The 25,198-nt window shown below is 38.5% G+C and overlaps 1 protein-coding gene across 1 annotated transcript in view; it reads right to left on the bottom strand.

The window, feature by feature from the left end:
• The window catches only part of JMY (junction mediating and regulatory protein, p53 cofactor), a 100,685-nt gene that overhangs the window by 57,807 nt on the left and 17,680 nt on the right, over positions 1 to 25,198 (bottom strand). Inside the window, exon 2 of the mRNA XM_040449946.1 lies at positions 3,441 to 3,614. Within this exon, the coding sequence (XP_040305880.1) occupies positions 3,441 to 3,614 (174 nt within the window). The remainder of the gene's footprint in view (positions 1 to 3,440; positions 3,615 to 25,198) is intronic.

The raw sequence follows: 25,198 nt of genomic DNA on the forward strand, positions 1-25,198 counted from the left end.
ACACACATGTGTTTCAATCTCAGCCACGCTATTTACTGGCATCCACCAATGATGCCAGGTGGTAGTGAAGCCTTGGTAATTTGCTCAATAATTCATTTCGACTAAAACCATAAACACATGCCTATTCACTGTACCATTTCTGTTTTTATCTTTATCTGGAATAATCTCTATTCCAATCTCCACTGCATACATATATATATATATATACCCCCTTCCCGCTGAATTCTTATTTAATCTTCAGGGGTTAAGTTCTCTATATAATCTTTCATTATATCTTCAGGTAGTTTTGATCACTCCAGTTTGTGTGCCTCTACATCAACTTTTACACGGTGCTCATTTTTCTATTTAAAAGAAAAAATCACCTTAAGTTATAATTTACGTATAACAAAATGTTCCCGATTTTCAAGTATAAATTTTGATGAATTTTCAAAAGTTTAAATATCCATGGAACCACTACAATCAAAATTTAGACCTATCAATCACCCTAAGGATGCTGTTATACCTGTTCCCTCTCAGTCAATCTCCACCGCTCCACTCCCAGGCAACAAATGTTAAGCTTTCTGTTGATGTAGATCAGAACTATCATCTCCAGAATTTCATGTAAATAGATTCATACAGTTCACACTGTGTCTTTTGTTCAGTATCATTTTGTCAACTATTTTATGCATTCTCTGTACACCCAAGAAACAACCACCACAATCGAGATAAAGAACATTTCTATCACCTCCAAAAGATTGCCCATGCCCCTTTGCCATCCATCCCTTCACACAAGTATATACTCCTTTGTATTTGGCTTCTTTGACTTAGCAAGATGTGAGGTTTATCCATGTTGTTGTGCCTATCGATAGTTAATTCCTTTGCGTTGCTGAGTATTATTCTCTCATATGGAAATACCACATTTTGCTTATCCATTCACCTGTTGATGGTTATCCGGACTTGTTCCTTAGAGGCTGTGAAGGTGGCATGAGTATTAGTGTATAGGCCTTTTTTGTGAACAGAGGTTTTCATTTCTCTTGTATAAATAACTAGGATTTGAACAGCTGAGTCGTAAGGTATGTATACATTTAACTTTTGAAGAAACAGCCAAACTGTTTTCCAAAGTAATTTTACCAATATAAAATGTGCTAGCAATCTAAGAATTCCAGTTACTCTACATTCTCACCAGCCCTTTCAAGTGCCAGAGCTTATTAAAACGTTTATTGAGAGGGGCGCCTGGGTGGCGCAGCCGGTTAAGCGTCCGACTTCAGCCAGGTCACGATCTCGTGGTCCGGGAGTTCGAGCCCCGCGTCAGGCTCTGGGCTGACGGCTCAGAGCCTGGAGCCTGTTTCCGATTCTGTATCTCCCTCTCTCTCTGCCCCTCCCCCGTTCATGCTCTGTCTCTGTCCCAAAAAATAAACGTTGAAAAAAAAATTAAAATAAAATTAAATAAAATGTTTATTGAGAGAGAGAGAGAGAGAGAGAGAGAGAGAGAGAGCCCCCCCCCGCCCCCTGCAGGGGGTAGGGCACATAGAGCCAAGAGAAAATTCCAAGCCGGCTCTGTACTGACAGCAGAGCCCAACACGGGGCTCAATATCATGAACTGTGAGACCATGACCTGAGCCAAAATCACTCAGTCATCCAGACACCCCAGAATTTTTAACTGTATTTATTCTAATAGGTGTGTATCTCATTATGGCTTTCAATAAGTAACTAGATAAGTAAATCAAGTCTTTAAGTCTATTTATTTTGAGAGAGAAACACAGCACAAGTGGAGGAGGGATAGGAGGGTGGGGAGAGAGACAGTCCCAAGCAGGCTCTGCACTTACAGTAGAGAGCCTGATGAGGAGATGGAACTCAGGAACCTGGGAGATCATGACCCTGAGCCAAAATCAGAGAGTCAGACACTTAACTGACTGAGCCATGCAGGTGCTGTCTTTAAGTGTTCTTTAAATATTTCTCCCAGTCTGTGGCTTGTTTTTTCATTTTCTTAACAATCTTTCAAAAAGTAGAAGTCTTTAATTTTGGTGAATTCCAACCTATCAATTTTTAGTTTATGGTTCAAGGTTTCTACATCCTGTCTACATGAACTTTTACCTTTCCTTCCTCCAAATTGTGAAAACTTCCTTCTGTTTTCTTATATAAGTTTTAGAACATGAGATTTTATTCTTAGGTCTAAGATGGCTTTCAAATTAATTTTTGTATAGGATATAAAGATTGAGATCGATTTCTATATAGGGGTATACAGTTCTTCTAGTAACCATTTGTTGGAAATGGTTACTCCCAAATTGCTTTCTTAACCTGATGGAAAACTAACTTACTATATAACCATGCATCTATTTCTGGGTTCTAGTCTATTCATTTGATTTACATTTCTATCCTAAGCCAATACTACAATGTCTGGAATTCTCTAGCTTTTTAATTTTTAAAAACAATTTTTTAAAATTTGGAATTCTCGGGGCGCCTGGGTGGCGCAGTCGGTTAAGCGTCCGACTTCAGCCAGGTCACGATCTCGCGGTCCGTGGGTTCGATCCCCGCGTCAGGCTCTGGGCTGATGGCTCAGAGCCTGGAGCCTGTTTCCGATTCTGTGTCTCCCTCTCTCTCTGCCCCTCCCCCGTTCATGCTCTCTCTCTCTCTGTCCCAAAAATAAATAAACGTTGGAAAAAAAAAAAATGTTTTAAAATTTGGAATTCTCTAGCTTTTTACTAACCTTTGAAATCAGGTAACAGAGGTCCCTAGGTGGCTCAGTGGGTTAAGCATCCAATTCTTGGTTTTGGCTCAGGTCATGATCTCGCAGTTCATGAGTTCAAACCCTACCATCGGGCTCCATGCTGGCAGTGCAGAGCCTGCTTGGATTCTCTCTCTCCCTCTCCCCCACTCATTCTGTCTCTCTCAAAATAAATACATATTTAAAAAAAAATTTTTTTTTAAAGAAATTAGGGGCGCTAAGTGGTGCAGTTGGTTAAGCGTCTGACTTTGGCTCAGGTCATGATCTCATGGCTCGTAAGTTCGAGCATCTTCTCTCTCAAAATAAGTAAAAAGTAAGTAACTAACTAACTAAACTACCTAACTAACATCTTCCCAGAAAAACTGTTCCCAAAACTTCTGGTAAGGAAGCTTAAGGCTACACAGTTCCCCAAGCATTAAACAGGAGGAATAGAGGGAGAAGAAAAGTACAAGAAAATGGGAGGAAGATGGGGATTTCTCAATGTATCTACAACTTTACTTTCTAGACTCTTCTCATCCCCGGGTACTTAACAGAATTGCCTCTGAGATTGTTTAAAATGAGGTGCTCAGGCTGAATAGAACCTCAATCTAGCAAAATAGAATCTGTGGGGAGAAAGGACCACCTATCAGCACTTTTAAAAAGCTCCTCTTATAATTAAGATGAATGGCCAGCCAGGCTGAGACTATAAAACAGGCAGGCTACTGTGTAGGTTAAAAAAAAAAAAAAAAAAAAATACCTTTATCTGCTGTCTCCGTAGCATGGCAAGTTCTCTCATGTCTCGGAACGGCTGTAGTAAATACTGATATAGTTCAGTTGTGGCTTCTGCAAGGCTGCTATACGCTTCATCCTCCATTTGATACAAGTCCAGAAGCTCAACCATGCTTTCTGTATTCTTGTGCTTATCCAACAGCTGTGGAACAAGAAAGTTTTATTATAAAGAAATCTGATTATAATAGCCTATAAACATTTGCTTTTAACTCCCTCTCTTATCATCTTACAACCCTGGAATATTGAAACACAGATGGAACGAAAGGGACTAAATGCTTTTCATAACTCATCTCCATGCCCCAAGATGTGTTACTACTCAAGACCATGGCCTCAATCAGCTTTTCAAACTGCTCTCAGTTTTTCATAACTGAAAAAAACTCTCTGAAAAAAGCTCTCAGCTTTTCATAACTCATCTCCATGCCCCAAGAAGTGTTACTACTCAAGACCATGGCCTCAATCAGCTTTTCAATACTGCTCTCAGTATTATTCCTGTTGTATTTCCTGGGACTCCATACTATCTATCCACCTAGGCTTATATCCTTACAAAATTTTTCCCCACCTATGTCATAGCTTTCTCTGTTTTTATATGAAAAAAAAAAAAGGGAGTTGGGGGAGTCACATGGATGGCTCAGTCAGTTAAGCGTCCAATTTTGGCTCAGGTCCTTCCTGATTTTGCAGTTAGTGAGTTTGAGCCCTGAATCACACTCTGCAGTCAGCACAGAGCCTGCTTGGAATCTTCTGCCTCATGCTCTTTCTGTCCATCTCCCACTTGCTCGCTCTCTCTCGCTCAAAAATAAATTAAAAAAAATGTTTTTCATTGTTAATATACACAGTAGTTAGTTATCAACCCCTGGCAATATTATTTACTAATTTCCCCAAATCTCCTTGCCACTCTGCTCCTCCTCCCAGTTTGGAACATTCCCAAATTAACTTTTGATAGCACAATGTAAGAATTAGAGAACTCAGTGACTCATTAAAAAGGAGTAACATCTGAACCATAGGGGTCCCAGAAGATGAAGAGAGAGAAAAAGGGGCAGAAGGTTTATGTGAGCAAATTATACCGGAAAACTTTCCTAATCTGGAGAAGGACACAGATGTCAAAATCCAAGAAGTACATAGAACTCCCACTAGATTCAACAAAAAATGACAATCAACCAGGCATATCATAGTCAACTTTTCAAAATACACAGACAAAGAAAGAATTTTGAAAGCAGCAAGGGAAAAAAAAGTCCTTACACTATAAAGAAGACAAATCAGGTTCACAGCAGACCTATCCACAGAAACTTGGCAGGACAAAAACAGGAGTGGCAGGATGTATTCAACGTGCTGAATCGGAAAAATACGCAGCCAAGAATTCTTAATCCAGCAAGACTGGCATTCAAAACAGAGAGAGCAAAAGTTTCCCAAATGAAAACTAAAGGAGTTTGTGACCACTAAACCAGCTCTAGAAGAAATTTTAAGGGGGACGCTTTGAGTCGAAAAAAGACAAAACAAAAAAGACCAAAAGCAACAAAGACTAGAAAGCACCAGAGATCATCATCAGAAACACCAACTCAACAGGCAACACAATGGTGCTAAATTCGTATCTTTCAGTACTCACCCTAACTGTCAATGGACTAAATAAATGCTCCACTTAAGAGACACAGGGTATCAAAATGGATAACAAAACAAGCTGTTTAAAAGAGACTCATTTTAGACGTGTAGATTAAAAGTAAGTGCATAGAGACCCAGCTATCATGCTAATGGTTGTCAAAAGAAAGCTGGTATAGACATATTTACATCAGACAAACTAGATTTTTAAATAAAGACTGTAACAAGAGATTAAGAAGGGCATTATATCATAAGGGGCCTATCCACCAAAAATATCTAATAATTATAAATATTTATGCCCCCAACGCCGAAGCACCCAAATATATAAATCAATTAATCACAAACATAAAGAAACTCATTGTGGGGCGCCTGGATGGCTCAGTTCGTTGGGCAACTGACTTCAGCTCGGGTCATAATGTTACAGATCATGAGTTCGAGCCCTGCGTCGGGCTCTGTGCTGACAGCTGAGAACCTGGAGCCTGCTTCGGATTCTGTGTCTCCCCCTCTCTCTCCCCTTCCCTGCTCACACTCTGTGTCTCTTTGTCTCTCAATAACAAACATTAAAAAAAATTTTTTTAATAAAATAAAAATAAAGAAACTCATTGATAATAATACAATAACAATAGGGGACTTCAACACTCCACTTACAACAATGGACATATCACCTAAGCAAAAAATCAACAAAGAAACAATGGCTTTGAATGACACACGAGACCAGATGGACTTAAGAGAGATATTCAGAGCATCTCATCCTAAAGCAGAATACACATTTTTTGAGTACACATGGAACATTCTCCAGAATAGATCACATACTGGTACACAAATCAGCCTCAACAAGTACAAAAAAATCGAGATCATACCTTACATGTTTTCAGACCACAACGCTGTGAAACTCGAAATTAACCACTAGAAAAAAATTTGGAAAAACCACGAATACTTGAAGATTAAAGAACATCCTACTAAAGAATGAATGGGTTACCCAATAAATTAAAGTGCAAATTAAAAAGTACATGGAAGCCAATGAAAATGAAAACATGACAGCCCAAAACCTCTTGGATGCAGCAAAGGTGGGCATTAAGAGGGAAGTATATAGCAATCCAGGCCTTCCTAAAGAAGAAATAAAGGTCTCAAATACACAAACTAACCTTACACATAAAAAAAAAAAAAAAAAAAAAAAAAAACTGGAAAAAGAAGAGCAAATAAAGCCAAAAAACGAGCAGAGAAAGAGAAGTAATAAAGATTAGAGCAGAAATCAACAATATCAAAAACAAAAACAAAAACCAGTAGAACACATCAATGAAACCAGGAGCTGATTCTTTGAAAGAATTAACAAAATTGATAAAACCCTACCCAGTTTGATCCAACAGAAAAAGGAAAGGACCTCAATAAATAAAATCACGAATGAAAGAGGAGAGATCACAAACAACAATGCAGAAATACAAATGATAGTAAGAGAATATCATGAGCAATTACATGCCAAAAAATTGGACAATCTAGAAGAAATGGACAAATTCCTAGAAACATAGGAACTACCAAAACTGAAACAGGAAGAAACAAAATTTGAACAGACCCATAACCAGTAAAGAAACTGAATCAGTAAATCTCCAAACAAGAGTTCAGGGCCAGATGGCTTCCCAGGGGAATTCTACCAAAAATTTAAAGAGGAATTAACACCTATTCTTTTGAAGCTGTTCCAAAAAAACAGAAATGGAAGGAAAGCTTCCAAACTCATTTCTACGAGGCCAGCATTACCCTGATTTCAAATGCAGACCAAGACCTCACTAAAAAGGGGAAATACAGACTAACTTCCCTGATGAACATGGATGCAAAAATTCTCAACAAGATACTAGCAAAACGGATCCAATAATACACTAAAAGAATTATTCACCACGATCAAGTGGGATCTATTCCTGGAATGCAGGGCTGGTTCAGTATCTGCACATCAATGTGATACACCACATTAATTTTAAAAAAGGTTAAGAACCATATGATCCTCTCAATAGAGAGTGAGCATTTGATAAAACCCAGCAAGCTTTCCTGACAAAAACTGCTGATAAAGTAGGAGAGAAGGATCATACCTCCAGATCATAAAAGCCATATACAAAAGACCCACCACTAGTATCATACTCAATGGGGGAAAAACAGAACTTTCCCCTAAGGTCAGCTACACCACAGGGATGTCCACACTCGCCACTGTTATTCAACATAGTATTGGAAATCTTAGTCTCAGCAATCAGGCAACACAAAGAAATAAAAGGCATCCAAATCATCGAGGAAGTCAAACTTTCACACTTCGCAGAAGACATGATACTCTATGTGGAAAACCCAGAAGAGTCCACCCAAAACCTGCGAGAACCAATACATGAATTCAGCAAAGTCGCAGGATATAAAATCAGTGTACAGAAACTGGTTGTATATCTAAACAATGATGAAGGAGAAAGAGCAATCAAGGAACTGATCCCATTTACAACTGCAGAGCCTCAGGCTACACAGCTTTCTAGACTACTCACTCCACAAAGACTGACTACTGTGCAGAGTTACACCGGTAGTGGACAGCAGAAGAAAATCCTAAGTTCAATTTCCAGGACTAGCACAGGCCCTCTCTCATTCTCCATTGTGCCTGTTTTGCCCTTCCTCTTCTTCATTCCCTTTATCTGCCTGGGCCTTCTTGGCATCACTTAGCACAGTAACTAAAGTTACTACAAGAACTAAAGTTAGGTTTGGAGGCATCTGGCTGACTCATTGGAGGAGCGTGTGACTCCTGATCTCAGGGTTATGGATTTGAGCCCCATGTTAGGTGTAGAGATTACTTTAAAAAAAAAAACAAAAACAAAACATAAACTTTAATTTTTTTAAATGTTTATTTTAACTTTGAGAGAGACAGAGAGAGAGCATGAGCAGGGGAGGGGCACAGACAGACGAAGACACAGACCCCGAAGTAGACTCAGAGGGGGGGGTGGGGAGGGAAAAGGGGGCTTAACTTGGGAATGGGGAGATCATGACCTGAGCTGAAGTTGGTTACTTAACTGACTGAACCACCCAGGTGCCCCTACACTTTCTTTGTTTTATCTCCCTGAGTTCTACCAGATTCTAAATGAAGACTGGCCAAAACCCTTGTGTCTGGCAGAGAATGAGTAGTGTGGCCATTCTGCAATATGCTCAGGGATCATTCCATCTTAACAAGGCCTGTCCTCAAGAAAAACTATTTTACCATAGCCTTATGTACTAGGGTTTCACCAGACCCTAAATGACCTAGGGAAGAGAAATGCTCAATTCCTGTCTCACTAAGGAGTGGGGGTTGAGAAGTGGGATACTGAGGAGCACTTGTGAAAGTAATAGTCCCAGGGTACAGACAGGTTAAAAAGTATTCATAAGTCTGTGATTAGCACTTCCCCTAATTCCTTAACATTGCATCAGCAGACCTCCCGTGTAAAAGGAGAATAAAACCAAAAAAATTTCATACCTTAGGTTTTTATTTAAGAACTAATTAAGTGTCTGACTTTGGCTCAGATCACAATCTCACGGTTTGTGGGTTCAAGCCCCGCATCGGGCTCTGTGCAAACAGCTCAGAATGTGGAGCCTGCTTCAGATGGTCTCTCCCCATCTCTCTGCTCCTCACCTGACTCTCTCTCTCTCAAAAATTAACAAACATTTAAAAAATTTAGAAAAACAAAATTACAGGGCATATTAGAAGTACAGTTTGAAGAGATAAAGCAAGCATCAAGACCATATGCACGTATAGCAGGGATATGGGAACTATCAGACTGGGAATTGAAACTATAACTTATATGCTAAGGGAACTAATGGAAAGGCAGACAACATGCAAGAATGAACATATGAAATGTAAGCAGAGAGTTGGAAATACTAAGAATCAAAAGGAAATAAAATGAAAAAATACCTTTGGGGTACCTAGGTAGCTCAGTTGGTTAAGCATCCAACTCTTTTTTTTTTTTTTTTTTAATTTTTATTTATTTTGAGAGAGAGAGTGTGAGCAGAAGGACAGAGAGAGACACACACACAGAATCCAAAGCAGGCTCCAGGCGACTAACAGATAATAGTTTGCTCAAAATAGTAGCCATAATATATCCAGCAATTACATCTTATGCATTAATAAGATTAAAAAAAAAAAAAACCGACAGAAATGTTAAAAGGGACAGGAGGGAAGAACTGGGAACACCTTGTTACCAGGAACCTGTGCTACAATATGAAGTGCAACAGCACTATTTGAAAGAAAGCTTGGTTAGTATTGCAAATGTATATCCCAAAATTGAATGCAAGCACTAAAAAAAGTTTAAAAAAGTATCACAGATATGTTAAATTGAGGATATACTAATTGATAAAAAACCAGAATATAAAATGCTTAATTAATACCAGAATGCTCAAAGAGTGGAAGATGGATAAAAGAAAAAAACAACATGGCAATAAAATAGTAACAGGATAGATATTACTCCAACTGTATCAATAATCATTTTAAACATCAATGTTTAAAATACACCAATTAAAAGACACTGTCAGGTGAATATAAAAACAAGATCCAACTATATATTGTATAGAAGAAACTCACTTTAAATACACACACAGATAGGTTAAGGTGATAAAAACATACCATGCTAACACTAATCAAAAGAAAGTTGCAGTAGTTATATTACTTTCGACAAAGCAGACCTTGGAGCAAGGAAAATTATCAGAAAAAGGAGATCGGATAGAACTACCAGGCTATGATACTTGGAGACTTCAAGACCCCTTTATCAATAATGGACAGAGCCAACAGTCAGAAAATCAGTAAGGATATAGGTGAACTCAACAGCACCATGAATCAACTGGACATAATTGACATCTATTAACTACTTCATCCAACATATTCTTCTTGAGCTCACATGGAACATTCATCAAGACAGATCACATTCTGGGCCTAAAACACACCGTAACAAATTTGAAAGAAGTCACATGAAGTATGCTCTCAGACTAAAATGAAATTAAACTAGAAATCACTAACAGAAATATTGCTGGAAATCCCTAAAATACCTGTAAATTAAAGAACATAGTTTTAAACAGTAGCTGGATCAAAGAAAGTCAAGAGAAATTTTAAAATATTTTTAACTAAATGAAAACAATTTATCAAAAATTCTGGGATGCATTAAAGGTGCTTAGAGGAAAGTTTTATAGAACCGAATGCATATATTACAAAAGCCTAAATCCAATAATCTAAGCCTTCACCCTAGAAAACCAAAAAAGCAAATTATAATTTCAAGAGTACAAAAGAATAAAATTTAGAGTTTAAATCAGTGAAATTAAAACGGGGAAATCAATAGAGAACAATGAACAAAAAAACTGTGGTTCTTTGAAAACATCAATAAAGTTGATAAACCTTTATCAAGGTTAGCAAAGAAAAAGAAAACAGTTAGTAGAAAAAGGGACATAACTACTGCTGCCATGAACTTTAAAAGGAATATTAAGAAGATCTCTATGCCCACAAATTCAACAACCTAGGTGAAATGGATGAATTCCTTAAAAGATACAGTCTAATAAAACTCACACCCAACAACAGATAATCAGAATAGGCCTATTACGTACTCTAGAAGTTGAATTTATAATCAGTAACCTTCCAAATTAGAAAATACCAAGTCCAGACAGGTTCACTGGTAAATTCTCCCAACCAAAACATTACGAGAAAACTATAGATCAACATCGCTTATGAATGTAGATGCAAAAATCCTCAACAAAGTATTAGGGAGGTATATCCAACACTCTATAAGAAGATTATATATTACAACCAAATGTGATTTATTACAGGTATGCAAGACTGGTTCAACATTTTATTATTTTTTTAATTTTTTTTTTTAACGTTTATTTTATTTTTGAGACAGAGAGAGACAGAGCATGAATGGGGGAGGGTCAGAGAGAGGGAGACACAGAATCCGAAACAGGCTCCAGGCTCTGAGCTGTCAGCACAGAGCCCGACGCGGGGCTCAAACTCACGGACTGCGAGATCATGACCTGAGCCGAAGGTGGCCGCTTAACCGACTGAGCCACCCAGGCGCCCCAAAGTTCAACATTTTAAAAAAACAAATCAATGTAACCCATCACATTACAGTCTAAAGGAAAAAAAAAAATCATATGACATCAATAGATGCAGGAAAAGTAGTGGAAAAAACCCAACACCATTCATGAAAAACACCACTAGCATACTAGGAATATAGGGAAACTTCCTTAATTTGATAAAGAACAACAAAAAACCTAGAGCTAACCTTTTTAACTGTGACAAACTAGATGCTTTCCCATAAGGGACAAGGCAAGGATGTCCCCGCGCATCATTCCTATTTAACATTGTACTGGCAGTCCTAGCTAATGCAATTAAGGAAAGAAATAAAAGCATACAGATTAGGAAGAAACAACTGTCTTTATGTGGATGACATTGCTGTGTAGAAAATCCAAAGGACGAGACTAAACAAAAACAAAACCAAAAAATTTCACAAAACACAAAACCTTCCACCTATCATTTACATTAGCAATAAAAAAAATGAAATACATATCAATCAATGCACAAGATCTGTATGAGCAAAGTTACACAACTTTGATTAAGGAAATCAAAGATCAAGACAAATGGAAAAATATTCCACATATATGGATTGGAAGATTACTGTTGTCAAGATGTCAGTTCTCTCCATCTTGATCTATAGACTAAATGCAATGCCAATCAAAGTATCATCAAATTATTTTGCGGACATTAATACGCCAATTCTATAGTTTATACAGAAAGGCAAAAGACCCAGAACAGCCAACCCAATATTAAAAAACAAAGTCAGAGAATTGACACTATACAACTTCATTAGTCACTAGAAAGCTACAGTAATCAAGACAGTGTGGTAATGAAAACACATCAACAGAGGAGAGTCGAAAACAAACCCACAGTCCAGTAAACTTTTGACAAAGGAGCAAAGGCAATTCAATGAAGAAGAGTCTTTTCAACAAATGGTACAGAAACAAATGGGCATGTACATGCAAAAAGGGGGGGGGGGACCTTATACCTTGCACAAAAATTAATGCAAAATGGACCATGCAAAACTATAAAACTCCTAGAACACAGGAGAAAATCTTGGTGACCTTGGGTTTGACCGATGTTTTAGCCATAACACTAAAAGCATAATCCATGAAGAAAAAAATTATTAAGCTAGACTTTGCTAAAACTAGTAACTTCTACAAAAGACATACAAAAGAATGAAATCACAAGCTACAGACTGGGAGAAAATGCTTGCAGAATACATTTCTGATAAAACACTGTTAAGCAAAATATACAAAAAAAACCTCCCAAACTCAACATTAAGAAAGCAACCCAGCAGTTTGAATAGTGGTGCGATTAAGTAGAAGGTGGGATCTCCCTGGCTATCTGACTAGTCTTTTCTCTGCCTTGTTTGAGCTTGAGCAGAATTTGAGATGGTAAGGCTGGGAAGGATTCCAGAAAGGCCAAGACAAAGGTGGTACCTGAATTGGCAGGAAATGCATCAAAAGACTTGAAGGTAAAGCGTATTACCCCTCATCACTTGCAATTTGTTATTCGTGGAGATGAGGAATTCTCTCATCAAAGCTACAATTGCTGGTGGTGGTGTCATTCCACACATCCACATATCTCTGATTGGGAAGAAAGGACAACAGAAGACTGTTTCAAGGATGCCTGGATTCCTTATTATCTCAGGACTCTAAATATTCTTATCTGAGGACTCTAAATACTCTTAATAGCTGTCCAGTGTTGGTGATTCCAGTGGACTGTATCTCTGTGAAAACACAATTTTGCCTTTTTGTATTGAGCAAGTTGGAAGTTTAATTAGCTTTCCAACCAACCAAATTTCTGCATTTGAGTCTTAACCATCCATATTTAAGTGTCACTGGGGTTTCAAAGAAGCTACTGATTCTGAAGTAGTGGGTTTTAATTGAGTTGACTGTTTTTAAAAAACTGTTTGGGGGCGCCTGGGTGGCGCAGTCGGTTAAGCGTCCGACTTCAGCCAGGTCACGATCTCGCGGTCCGGGAGTTCGAGCCCCGCGTCAGGCTCTGGGCTGATGGCTCAGAGCCTGGAGCCTGTTTCCGATTCTGTGTCTCCCTCTCTTTCTGCCCCTCCCCCGTTCATGCTCTGTCTCTCTCTGTCCCAAAAATAAATAAACGTTGAAAAAAAAAATTAAAAAAAAAAAACTGTTTGGATTTTAATTGTGATGCAGAAGTTACAGTAACAAACATTTGGTTTCGTACAGACATTATTTCCACTCCAGTGGATAAGCTCAATAAAGGTCATACCCCAAACTTAAAAAAAAAAAAGGCAACCCAATTTAAAAATGAGCAAAAGATCTGAAAACATCTCAGGGCACCTGGGTGGCTGAGGTGGTTAAGTGTCTGGCTCTTGGTTTCAGCTCAGGTCATGATCTCACAGTTTGTGGGTTCAAGACCCATTTTGGGCTCTGTGCTGACGCTACAGAGCCTGCTTGGGATTCTCTGTCTCCCTCTCTCTGCCCTACTCACATTGTCTCTGTCTCTTTCAAAATAAATAAACTAAAAAAGAACTTCCAAATTAAAAAATAAAAAAATCTTTTTTTTTTTTTTTTTAAATTTTTTTTTCAACGTTTTATTTTATTTTTGGGACAGGGAGAGACAGAGCATGAACGGGGGAGGGTCAGAGAGAGAGGGAGACACAGAATCGGAAACAGGCTCCAGGCTCTGAGCCATCAGCCCAGAGCCCGACGCGGGGCTCGAACTCACGGACCGCAAGATCGTGACCTGGCTGAAGTCGGACGCTTAACCGACTGCGCCACCCAGGCGCCCCAAAAAATAAAAAAATCTTAAAAAAAAAAAGATCTGAAGATATCTCATCAAATAAGATATACAGGTGTCAGGTAAGCAGAGTAGATGTTCCATATCATACTATCATTTGGGATCTACAAATCAGACCAGTGAGATGCCACTACAGATCTGACAACACCAAATACTGGCAAGGAGGTGGAGCAATCAGAATTCCCACTCACTGCTGGTGGTAATGTATTCTTATCATCTGTTTTTAGGCATGTGCACATCAAGGATTATTAGATCTTCTTAGAGAATTAACCCTTTCATTATTATGTAATTCTCTTGATCCTCCATAATTTTCCTTGCTCCAAAGTCTGCTTTGTCTCAAATTAATATACCTACTTCACATTAATATAGCTACTTTAGCTTTCCTTTGGTAAGTGGTAGCATGGTATTTCTTTCTTAGAAAACTAAATATATTCTCACCATATAATCCAGCAATCCTGCTCCTTGATATTTACCAAAATGAGATGAAAACCTAAATCCAAACAAAACCTGCACATAAATATTATAGGAGCTTTATTCATAAATGGAAACTTGGAAGCAAGAGGTATCTTCCAATAAGTAAATGGATAAACAAACTGCGATACATCCATATACTGGAATACTCATTCAACAATTTAAAAAAATGAGCTGTCAAACTACAAAGACAGGGAGGAACCTTAGATACATACTGGTAAGTGACAACAAGTCAATCTGAAAAGGCTACATATTGTCTGATTCCAATTACATGACATTCTGGAAAAAGCAAAACATGGAGACAGTAAAAAATAATAATAATAACAATAATCATCATCATCATCATCATCATCATCATCACTACTTGCCAGGAGTTGGAGATGTAGCACACCCCAATGAATGAATAAGGGAAACATGGTATTTTCAGAGCAGCGAAACTGTTCTTTCTGTATAATATTGTAATGGTAGATACAGACATTCTGCACTTATCAGAATTGCATAACACAAAGAATGAACTCTAATGTAAACTATGCACTTTAATAACAGGGGAGACTGTGGACAGGAGGGGAATAAATGAGAACGCTATTTTCTGCTCAATTTTTCAGTAAACCTAAAATTGATATAAAGCAAAGCCTATTAATTTTTAACTGATACAAACCTTTTTTTTTTTTTTTGAGACAGAAAGCCAAAATCAAGTTGGATACTCAACCAACTGAGCCACGAAAATACCCCCTAAAGACAATTTTGTATTTCACCGTATGTGTGCTTATTTTTAAAGTAAAACAACAAAAAAAAAAAGATTTAAAAATAAATTCATAATAACCTATTAACACTGATTTTCATCTCTGCTAAGTCCTATTATTTCATAAGGTGATCAGATCAATGTCTTTTTCTGCTTTGTTAACAAGTAGTTTTTACTTGTTTGGTTTTGTTAGTTTGTTTTAATATAAGTCAACTAGAACAAAAAGAATCAACTCAGATATCAGTGACTAAACCGGTAACATATATGGGACACCTAGGTGGCTGAGTAACTTAAGCATTCAATTTTGGCTCAGGTCATAATCTGTGGTTCCCAAGTTTGAGCCCCGCGTCAGGCTTTGTGCTGACAGCAAGCCTGGCACTTGTTTCAGATTCTGTATCTCCCTCTCTCTCCGCCCCTCCCCACCTCAAAAGTAAACAAACATTAAAAAAATTAAACTGATAATATATAAATGATTTAAAGATGTGGAAAGAAGCCAGGCCAAGTGGGATCTTGCTTTATGCTGAAAGCGAAGAGCTATCATTAAAGGTTCTTTGTTTTATTTTTCCCTCTCAAGACCTCTCTGGTTACAAGAAAATATCAGGGAATACTTTCCCAAGTAAAAGAACCTTATCTGTGCTCTGAATGATGAAAAGACAAACTAGACAAAGTGGGAAGGGAAGACTGGGTCAGAAAGACAGAGAGGAACGTCCATGGAGACCATAAAACATGGTTAACAAACTGGAGAATAGAAGGGGAGAACACAATGGAAGAATTCTGGAGACACTAACAGACCCGGCCTGCCTTGAGTTATACAACGACAGTGAGAAAATATTGGAAGGGGGCACCAGTGTGCATGCAGAGGGATCAGTTCACAGGCTCCTAGATGAGTCCATGAAAAGTTGGTGGAAGCTTACATTTTGGGGTAGAGAAAAACAAGATTCAAGAAATGCTTTGGAGATAAAAATCAACAGTACTTGGGCAAAGACTACTAGGCTTCTGACACTAATTGAGACAAACAAAGGAAGAGAGACAAGTTTTTAGAGGCAATGATTAACAGATTCAGAGACACTATATCCAAATTGTTTTAGATATGCAAGAGGAAAGATCATATAGGGGATGTACAACATCCAAGATAAACTATCTTTAAGAGGTCTAAAATCTAGGAGCGCCTGAATGGTTCAGTCGGTTGAGCGTCCGACTTTGGCTCAGGTCATCATCTCACAGTTCATGGGTTCAAGCCTGGCAATGGACTCTGTGCTGACAGCTCAGAGCCTGAAGCTTGCCAAGGATTCTGTGTCTCTCTTTGTGCCCCTCTCCTGCTCGTACTGTCTCTCTCAAAAATAAACATTAAAAAAATTTTAAGTCTAAAATCTAAATAGGGAAGCAAAGCAACAGATATAAAAGTAAAATACTGATTATGAAAGACAGTAAAATTTTAGAGAAAAGATGGATTAGATAGAGGAGGCCAGAGCAGTTGGAAAAGGTGTTCTAAAGCTAGGATTTGAACTGGGTCTTGAAGGATGAGAAGTGCTGGGTAGGTGAAGGAGAGCAGCCCAGACTTGAGAAATCATGTGAATAAAAGCATCTCAGATGAGAATTCTGGGTAGGATGAATGAGGTAACCAAGTGTTATGTTCCCTGAAGTCTACCTAGAAAGTACACATGAGGGAAAAGAGCATCACACTGAGTCTGTAAATGCAACACATTCCAATGAGCAGTGAAACCATCTATGGAATAGGAATAAAGAATGTTGTCTGTGGTCAATTCGCTCTCTTTAATTTTTAGTTGGCAGAGTTCAACTTAGCTAAATAATCATATTTAAATGATGGTCATTTAGTAACTTGGTACTCAAAATATGCTCTGTGACTAGCAACACCAGCATCATGTGCAAACTTTTTAGGAAAACAGAACCCCAGGGGCTACTCCAGATCCACAGAATCAGAATCTACATTTTAGTTAAGATTGTCATGTGTTGAGCATGCACACCAAAGTTTGAGAAACTCTGCTTCCGTAACACCTTAATATACCCATATTAACAACATGAGGCAGAAGCATAAGTGAGCGGCAGGGCTGGCTGATGTTAACAAGGCTGAGAGGCTGTTCACAGAGCAAGTTGAAGGTGAATGCCAGAGGAATTTAGATCTCAGCTAAAGAGTATTCCAGTAACTCAACTTTCCACAAGTGGACCTTCAGAAAGTCATGATCTTCTTCAAAAAGATCTTCCTTGTGAGAAAAACAAACTTTTGCCCAGTTATCCTCTTGAATTACCAGAATAAAATCTCCAGTTCAACCAAGATAAAATGAATTTCCCAAACTCAGAAACATGTGGGATCTATTTGCTCCACCATAATTACAAATGGAATTCAAGGCAGGATAGTGGATTCAGCCTCTTCCATTTAAGATCAAACCTTTCACTGACGATTTTGAGGGGTAATGATGAGACTACTGGATTTGAAGATATTAATGACCCATCAGAAAGCTAACTAATGGCTAACATTAACAACTCAGGCAACAACAGATGTTGGCAAGGATGAGGAGAAAGAGGATCTCTTTTGCATTGTTGGTGGCAATGCAAGCTGGTGCAGCCACTCTGGAAAACAGTATGGAGGTTCCTCAAAAAACTAAAAAGAGAACTACCCTATGACCCAGCAATTGCACTACTAGGCATTTATCCAAGGGATACAGGTGTGCTGTTTCGAAGGGACACACGCACCCCCATGTTTATAGCAGCACTATCAACAATAGCCGAAGTATGGAAAGAGCCCAAATGTCCATCGATGGATGAATGGATAAAAAAGATGTGGTATATATATACACACACACACACACACATATACATACAATGGAGTAGTACTCGGCAATCAAAAAGAATGAAATCTTGCCATTTGCAACTACGTGGATGGAACTGGAGGACATTATGCTAAGTGAAATTAGTCAGAGAAAGACAAATAACATATGACTTCACTCATATGAGGACTTTAAGAGACAAAACAGATGAACCTAAGGGAAGGGAAGCAAAAGTAATATAAAAACAGGGAGGGGGACAAAGTATAAGAGACTCATAAATATGGAGAACACAGGGTTACTGGAGAGGGTGTGGGAGGGGGCATGGGCTAAATGGGTAAGGGGCATTAAGGAATCTACTCCTGAAATCATTGTTGCACTATATGCTAACTAATTTGGATGTAAAATTTAAAAAATAATATAAATAAATAAACAAATAATGAACTAATGGGAGAATCACACTTGATGATGGAATGTAAACTTGGTTATCTGTCGTCTATTGTGCCATTCATGAAAACAGAGGGGCAGCATCTTGCTTGTGTTCACGTACACAACATTAAAACCGAGACACAAGAAAAACTGAACAATAACATGAGGCTAAAAGTCTCTGTAGTTATACAGACAATGGCAGATCTATTTTTTTTTTAAGGTTTTATTTTATTTTTTGAGAGACAGATCATGAGCAGGGGAGGGGCAGAGAGAGAAGGAGACATAGAATCTGAAGCAGGCTCCAGACTCTGAGCTGTCACCACATGGCCTGACATGGGACTCAAACCCACGAACAGGGTATCATGACCAAAGCAGAAATCAGACACTCAACCAAGTGAGCCACCCCCACGCCCCTAAATTTTCTTTAATCAAAAATTTTCCCTCTCATTTACTATTAGATCAATTAGCACTATAGGCATACCTCTTTTATTTATTGTGCTTCCCTTCACTATACTTCAGGTATTTTTGCTTTTAACAAATTCAAGGTTTGTGGCACTCCTGTACCATTCAAGTCTATCAGTGCCATTTTTACAACAGCATGTACTTCATGTCGGTCATATTTTGGTAATTTTCACATTATTTCAAGGTTTTTCATTATTATTATCTTTGTTAGGTGATCTGTGATCAGCACTTTTGGATGTTGTTACTGTAAATGTTTTGGGGCACCATGAACCACACCCACACAAGATGGTGAACTGAACTGATAAATGTTGTATGTTCTGAGTGCTCTACCAACTGGCCAATCTCCCAACTTTCTGCCTCTCCTCAGGCCTCCCTATTCTGAGACACATCAATACAGAAATTAGCCTAATTAATAGCCCTACAATGGCTTCAGGGTGTTCAAATGAACACAGTCACATGTCTCGCACTTTAAATCAAATGCAAGAAAAGATTAAGCTTAATCAAGAAGGCATGTTGAACACCAAGAGTGACCTCTCACAGTTAGCCAACTTGTGAATGTAAAGAAAGACTTAATAAAGGAAATTAAAAGCACTATTCCAGTGAACACACCAATGATAAGCAAAACAGCCTTACTGATATACAGAAAACTTTTAGTGGCCTGAGTAGATCAAACCAGTCACAACATTCACTTAAGCCAAAGCCTAAATCCAGACAAAGCCCTAACTCTTTTTAATTTTTTGAAGGCTGAGAGACATAAGGAAGCTGCAGGAGAGCAGTCTGAAGCTAGCAGAGGTTGATTTTCATAAGGTTTAAGAAGAGAAGCAGTCTCCCTCATAATATAAAGGTTCAAGGTGAAGCAGAAAGTATGCACATAGAAGTTACAGTAAGTTGTCCAGAAGATCCAGCTAAATAAAGTAAATCATGAAGGTGGCTACATTAAACAAGAGTCCCAATACAGACAAACAGTCTTAGATTGTTACATTAGAAGAAGATGCCTTCTGGGACTTTCATAGCTAGGGAAGAGAACTTAGTGCCTGGCTTCAAAGTTTCAATGGATAGACAGACTGACTTTCTTGTTAAAAGTTAATGCAGCTGGTTGAAGCCAATGCTCACTTCACTTACCATTCCCAAAATACTAGGGCCCTTAAGAATTATGGTAGATCTACTCTGTGCAAATGCCAAAGTGTAGCCTGGATGACAACACATCTATTGACAATATGGTTTACTGAGTACTTTAACCTCACTGCTTAAAATATCTTCTGCTCAGAAAAAACAATTCCTTTCACAACATTGCACATGGACAATGCACCTGTCACCTATGAGTTCTCATGGAGATGAACAGTGAGATTAATATACTTTTCATGCCTGCTAACACTACATCCATTCTGCAGCCCATGAATTAAGGAGTAATTTTGACTTTCAAGTCTTACTCTTTAAGAACTACGTTTCACAAGACTATAGTGGCAAAAGATAGTGATTCCTCTATGGATCTAGGCAAAGTCAAGTGAAAACCTCTGGAAAGGATTCACCATTCCAGACAGCGTGAAGAACATTCACAATTCATGGAAAGAGGTCAAAATATCAACATGCACAGGAGTTTGGAAGAAGTTGATTCCAATCTCATGAATAATTTTGAGAGGTTCAAGACTTTGGTGGAGGAAGTAACCGCAGATGTGATGGAAACAGTAAGAGAACTAGAATTACAAGTGCAGCCTGGGGCACCTGGGTGGCTCAGTGGGTTGAACGTCCGACTTCAGCTCAGGTCATGATCTCCCGGTCTGTGAGTTTGAGCCCCGACTCAGGCTCTGTGCGGACAGCTCGGAGCCTGGAGCCTGCTTCCCATTCTGTGTCTCCCTCTCTCTCTGCCCCTCCCCTGTTCATGCTCTGTCAAAAATAAACATTTTTTAAAAATTAAAAAAAAAAAGTGCAGCCTAAAGACGTGATTGAATTGCTACAATTTCGTGATAAAACAGATGAGGAGCTGCTTCTTATGGATTAGTAAAGAAAGTGGTTCCTTGAGACAGAAGATGCTATAATGATTGCTGAAATGACAACACAAGATTTAGTATATTACTTACTCTTAGGTAATGAAGCAAAAACAGTGTTTGAGAGAAGGGACTCCAATTATGCAAGAAGTTCTAATATGGGTAAAATGTTATCAGTCAGTAACAGAAACTAAGAGAAATTGTTCACAAAAGGAAGAGTCAATTGATGCAGAATACTTCCCTTGTCTCATTTTAAGAAATAGCCACAGCCACCCTAACCTTCAGCAACCACCACCCTCATCAGTCAACAATCACAATACTAAGGCAAGACCCAAGGTGCCTGGGTGGCCCAGACAATTAAGCATCTGACTCTTGACTTCAGTTTAGGTCATGATCTCACGGTTCATGAGTTCGAGACCTATGTTGGGTTCAGTACGGATAGTGCGGAGCCTGCTTGAGATTCTGTCTCTCCCTCTCCCTTTCTCTCCGACCCAACTGGGCACACTCACGTGCTCTCACTCCCCTTCAAAATAAACTTAAAAAAATATATACTAAAGCAAGACCCTCTATCAGTAAAAAGACTACAACTCGCTTCTGAAAGCTCAGAAAATGATTACCATTTTTCAGCAATGAAGTATTTTCAAATTAAGGTACATACATTGTTTTTGTTTTCAATGTAATGCTACCAAACACTCAACAGACTACAGTATAGTGGAAATGTTTATATGCACTGGACAACCAAAATATTCATTTAACTTGTTTTATTGTGGTGGTCTAGAACCAAAACCACAGTATCTCTAAGGAATGCTCAGGTTTAAACTAAAATTTAGCCCCAACTCCCATTTCTCATGGCTCAGTTTTCTACTGATGCATTTTTACATGGGAGGGGGGATAAAAAGGCATTTTTAGCTATTCTTAAAAAAAAAAGTTATGACTGAAGCTAATCACAGAAAAATCATTAAGACAGGTAAAGGGTGACAAATAAGTCTGGTCTTTTCTTTAGCACTGGCCAGGATCTTACCTCCAGTCCGTAAGCCTTCACATATTCAGTGAAGGTTGAAGTTTAAAGGCAATGGCCACTGATTTGAGATCATCAAATTGACTCTCTTCCTTCTGATGACATGCTTGCTTTTTTTATTATTATTAGCTTTTTACTCCTACAAACAAACAGTAAAATGATCATAAAGATATTCTAGTTCTGGGGCACGTGGCAGGCTCAATCAGTTAAGCAGCCTACCCACTCTTGATTTCAGCTCAGGTCATGATCTCATGGTTTGAGAGTTTGAGCCCTGCATCACACTCTGTTCCGACAGCAGGAGGCCTGCTTGGTGGTATTCTTGCTCTCTGCCCCTCCTCCACTCTCTCTTCTCAATAAACTTCTAAAAATATTAAAAAATAAAAACTGGCAATTTAAGAATGCAATTTAGAATAAACTGAAAAATTGGAACAGAAAAAGCATTCAATAAGCTTAGTTATAATTTGTATGCAGAAACCAACAACCCTATTATAGTAAAAACAGCTAGCAAGGATTCCATTTACAACAAAACAGCAACAAAAACAGAAAATGTTTAAAGGTACCAAAAGATGATATAAATTTAAGACTAATAACAAAACTATCAATTCTTACTAAATTAATCTATAAATTTCACATGGTAAAAAAATAACTTGACTTTTTTATTGCATAAGAAGAGGCCAATTTTAAAGTTAAAAAAAAATTGGGGGCACCTGCATGGCTCAGTCGGTTGAGCTTCCAACTTGGGCTCAGGTCATGATCTCACAGGTGCTGAGTTCAAGCCCCACATTGGGCTCTGTGCTGACGGCTCAGAGCCTCGAGCCTGCTTTCAGTTCTGAATCTCCCTCTCTCTCTGCCCCTTCCCCGTTCACATGCTGTCTCTCTCTCAAAAATAAGCATTCAAAAAAATTTAAAAAAAATTTTTTTTTAATTATGAAGAATAACTGTGGAGGGGGCAATGGCCTTATTATTTGTATTATTACTATTGATACTATTTGATAAAAGCATCAAATACAAATACAATGAAGTATTAAAGAGTTCAGCTATATCAAAGTTTAGTGCACAATAAATATGATCATTCAAGAAATTGTGTGGTAACTCTCATTTATCAGGAAATACAGTAAGATGGATCTGTTATCTTATTCCCTACACCAAAATAAATCTCAGCTAGATCAAGAATGTAAATGCAAATAACAAAATCATAAAACTAGGAGAAGACATGTAGGGTTTTATTTGTTCTTGCTTTAAATAATCTCATCATGAGAGGCTTTAAAGCATGACTCAAAATCCAGAAACTATCAAAACAGACTAATAAATTTTGCTGCAAAAATTTTCATCTGGCTACAAAGGCATACAAAATAAAATCAAGAGGCAAATTATTTTTTAAAATTTTTTTAACATTTATTTATTTTTGAGAGAGAGCGAGACAGAGCATGAGCAGAGAGAAAGGGAGACACAGAATCCAAAGCAGGCTCCAGGCTCCAAACTGTCAGCACAGAGTCTGATGCAGGGCTTGAACTCACAAACGGCGCGATCACAACCTGAGCCAAAGTTGGATGCTTACCCGACAGCCACCCAGGTACCCCAAGAGGCAAATTATTAAAGGAAAAATACTTTCAACACATAGACAATTTCCACAAGCAATACAAATATAGGTAAAGAATGTAATGGATTCAAAGAAATGACTCCCAAACAAATGAAAACTTACTCATAAGAGAATTGCAAAATAAATTACAAACTAAAACTTGTCACCAGTAAGACCAAAAAGTTTTTGAAAACATACTCTTGGTGTGACTGGGTGGCTCAGTAGGTTAAGCATTTGACTCTATTTTTGGTTAAGGTCATGATCTCACAGTTCAAGAGTTTGAGCCCCACATTGGGCTCTGTGCTGACAGTGCTCAGCCTGCTTGGGATTCTGTCTCCCTCTCCCCCCGGCCCCCCCACCCCCCACCCTCCCACCTCTCCACCCCCCCCACCTCCCCACCTTCAGTGCACGTGCACACATGCTTTCTCTCATAAATAAACATTTAAAAATATTTTTAAAAAATGAAAATACACTTTAGTGTTGAAAAGGATATAGAAACAAAAGGCACCCTCCTTTTGTTTGAGAGGGAGTAAACTGGTGTACCTCTACAGAAAACAATTTTAATCAAAATGCATTCTTTGACCCAGAAATTCCCCTTATAGAAATCTACCTTACCTCACAGATATACTAGTACATGTGGGAAAAGATACGCTATTTTAACAGCAGCAGCAAAAAAAAAAAAAAAAAAAACCAAAAAACCTATCAAAAAATATATACATTCAGCAGAATACTATTTAGCCATTAAAAACAAAATGCAGCCTGGGGCAGCTGGGTGGCTCAGTCGGTTAAGTGTCTGACTTCCACTCAGGTCATGATCTAACGGTTCGTGGGTTCGAGCCCCGTATTGGGCTCGGTGCTAACAGCTCAGAGCCCAGAGCCTGTTTCAGATTCTGTGTCTCCCTCTCTCTATGTCCCTCCCCCACTCACGCTCTGTCTCCCTCTGTCTAAAAAATAAAAAACATTAAAAAAAATTAAACAAATAAAATAAAATACAGCCTGTTAAGAGAAAACAAAACAAAACAAATATAACAGTATGTAGAATGCTACCATTTGAATGTTAAAAAGATGGGAAGTTATGTATGTCCTATGTATCTTTGTATATAGGACTAAATCTGAAAGACACACTAGAAATTTGATTGCCTCTGAGAATGGGAACCACAGACAGGGAAATGGAGGTGACTGGGGAGGAGATTTACATTTATACTTTTTTCAGTCATGATCAAGTAAATACATACTTTTTTTTTTAAGGTTTTTTGTTGTTGTTTTGTTTTTTTTTTTTAATTTTTTTTCAACGTTTATTTATTTTTGGGACAGAGAGAGACAGAGCATGAACGGGGGAGGGGCAGAGAGAGAGGGAGACACAGAATCGGAAACAGGCTCCAGGCTCTGAGCCATCAGCCCAGAGCCCGACGCGGGGCTCGAACTCACAGACCGCGAGATCGTGACCTGGCTGAAGTCGGACGCTTAACCGACTGCGCCACCCAGGCGCCCCTGTTTTGTTTTTTTGAGAGAAACTGAGAGAGAGCGAGCACACGCGCACACGGTCAGGGAGGGGCAGAGAGAGAGAGACAGAACTCCAAGCAGGCTCCGCAGGAACCCATAAACCCTGAGATTGTGACCCGAACCAAAATCAAGAGCCAGATGTTTAATGGGCCACCCAGGTACCCCTGTACTTTTTTTTTTTTTAAGGAAGTGTTTGTACTCTATTCCTTCTCTATGTCCCTAACTCTAAGGTATTCTGGCTTACACATCAAAAATAGGAAAATTAAATTTTCTCCTCTGCCACAACATCCAAAACTACCTAAACTTTTCCAAAGGATGAGGTATGAGAAATATGAAAATGATACAT

This window comes from Herpailurus yagouaroundi, unplaced genomic scaffold (genome assembly GCF_014898765.1).
Source record: "Herpailurus yagouaroundi ecotype Mexico unplaced genomic scaffold, PumYag 29, whole genome shotgun sequence".
NCBI classification, from domain to species: domain Eukaryota; kingdom Metazoa; phylum Chordata; class Mammalia; order Carnivora; family Felidae; genus Herpailurus; species Herpailurus yagouaroundi.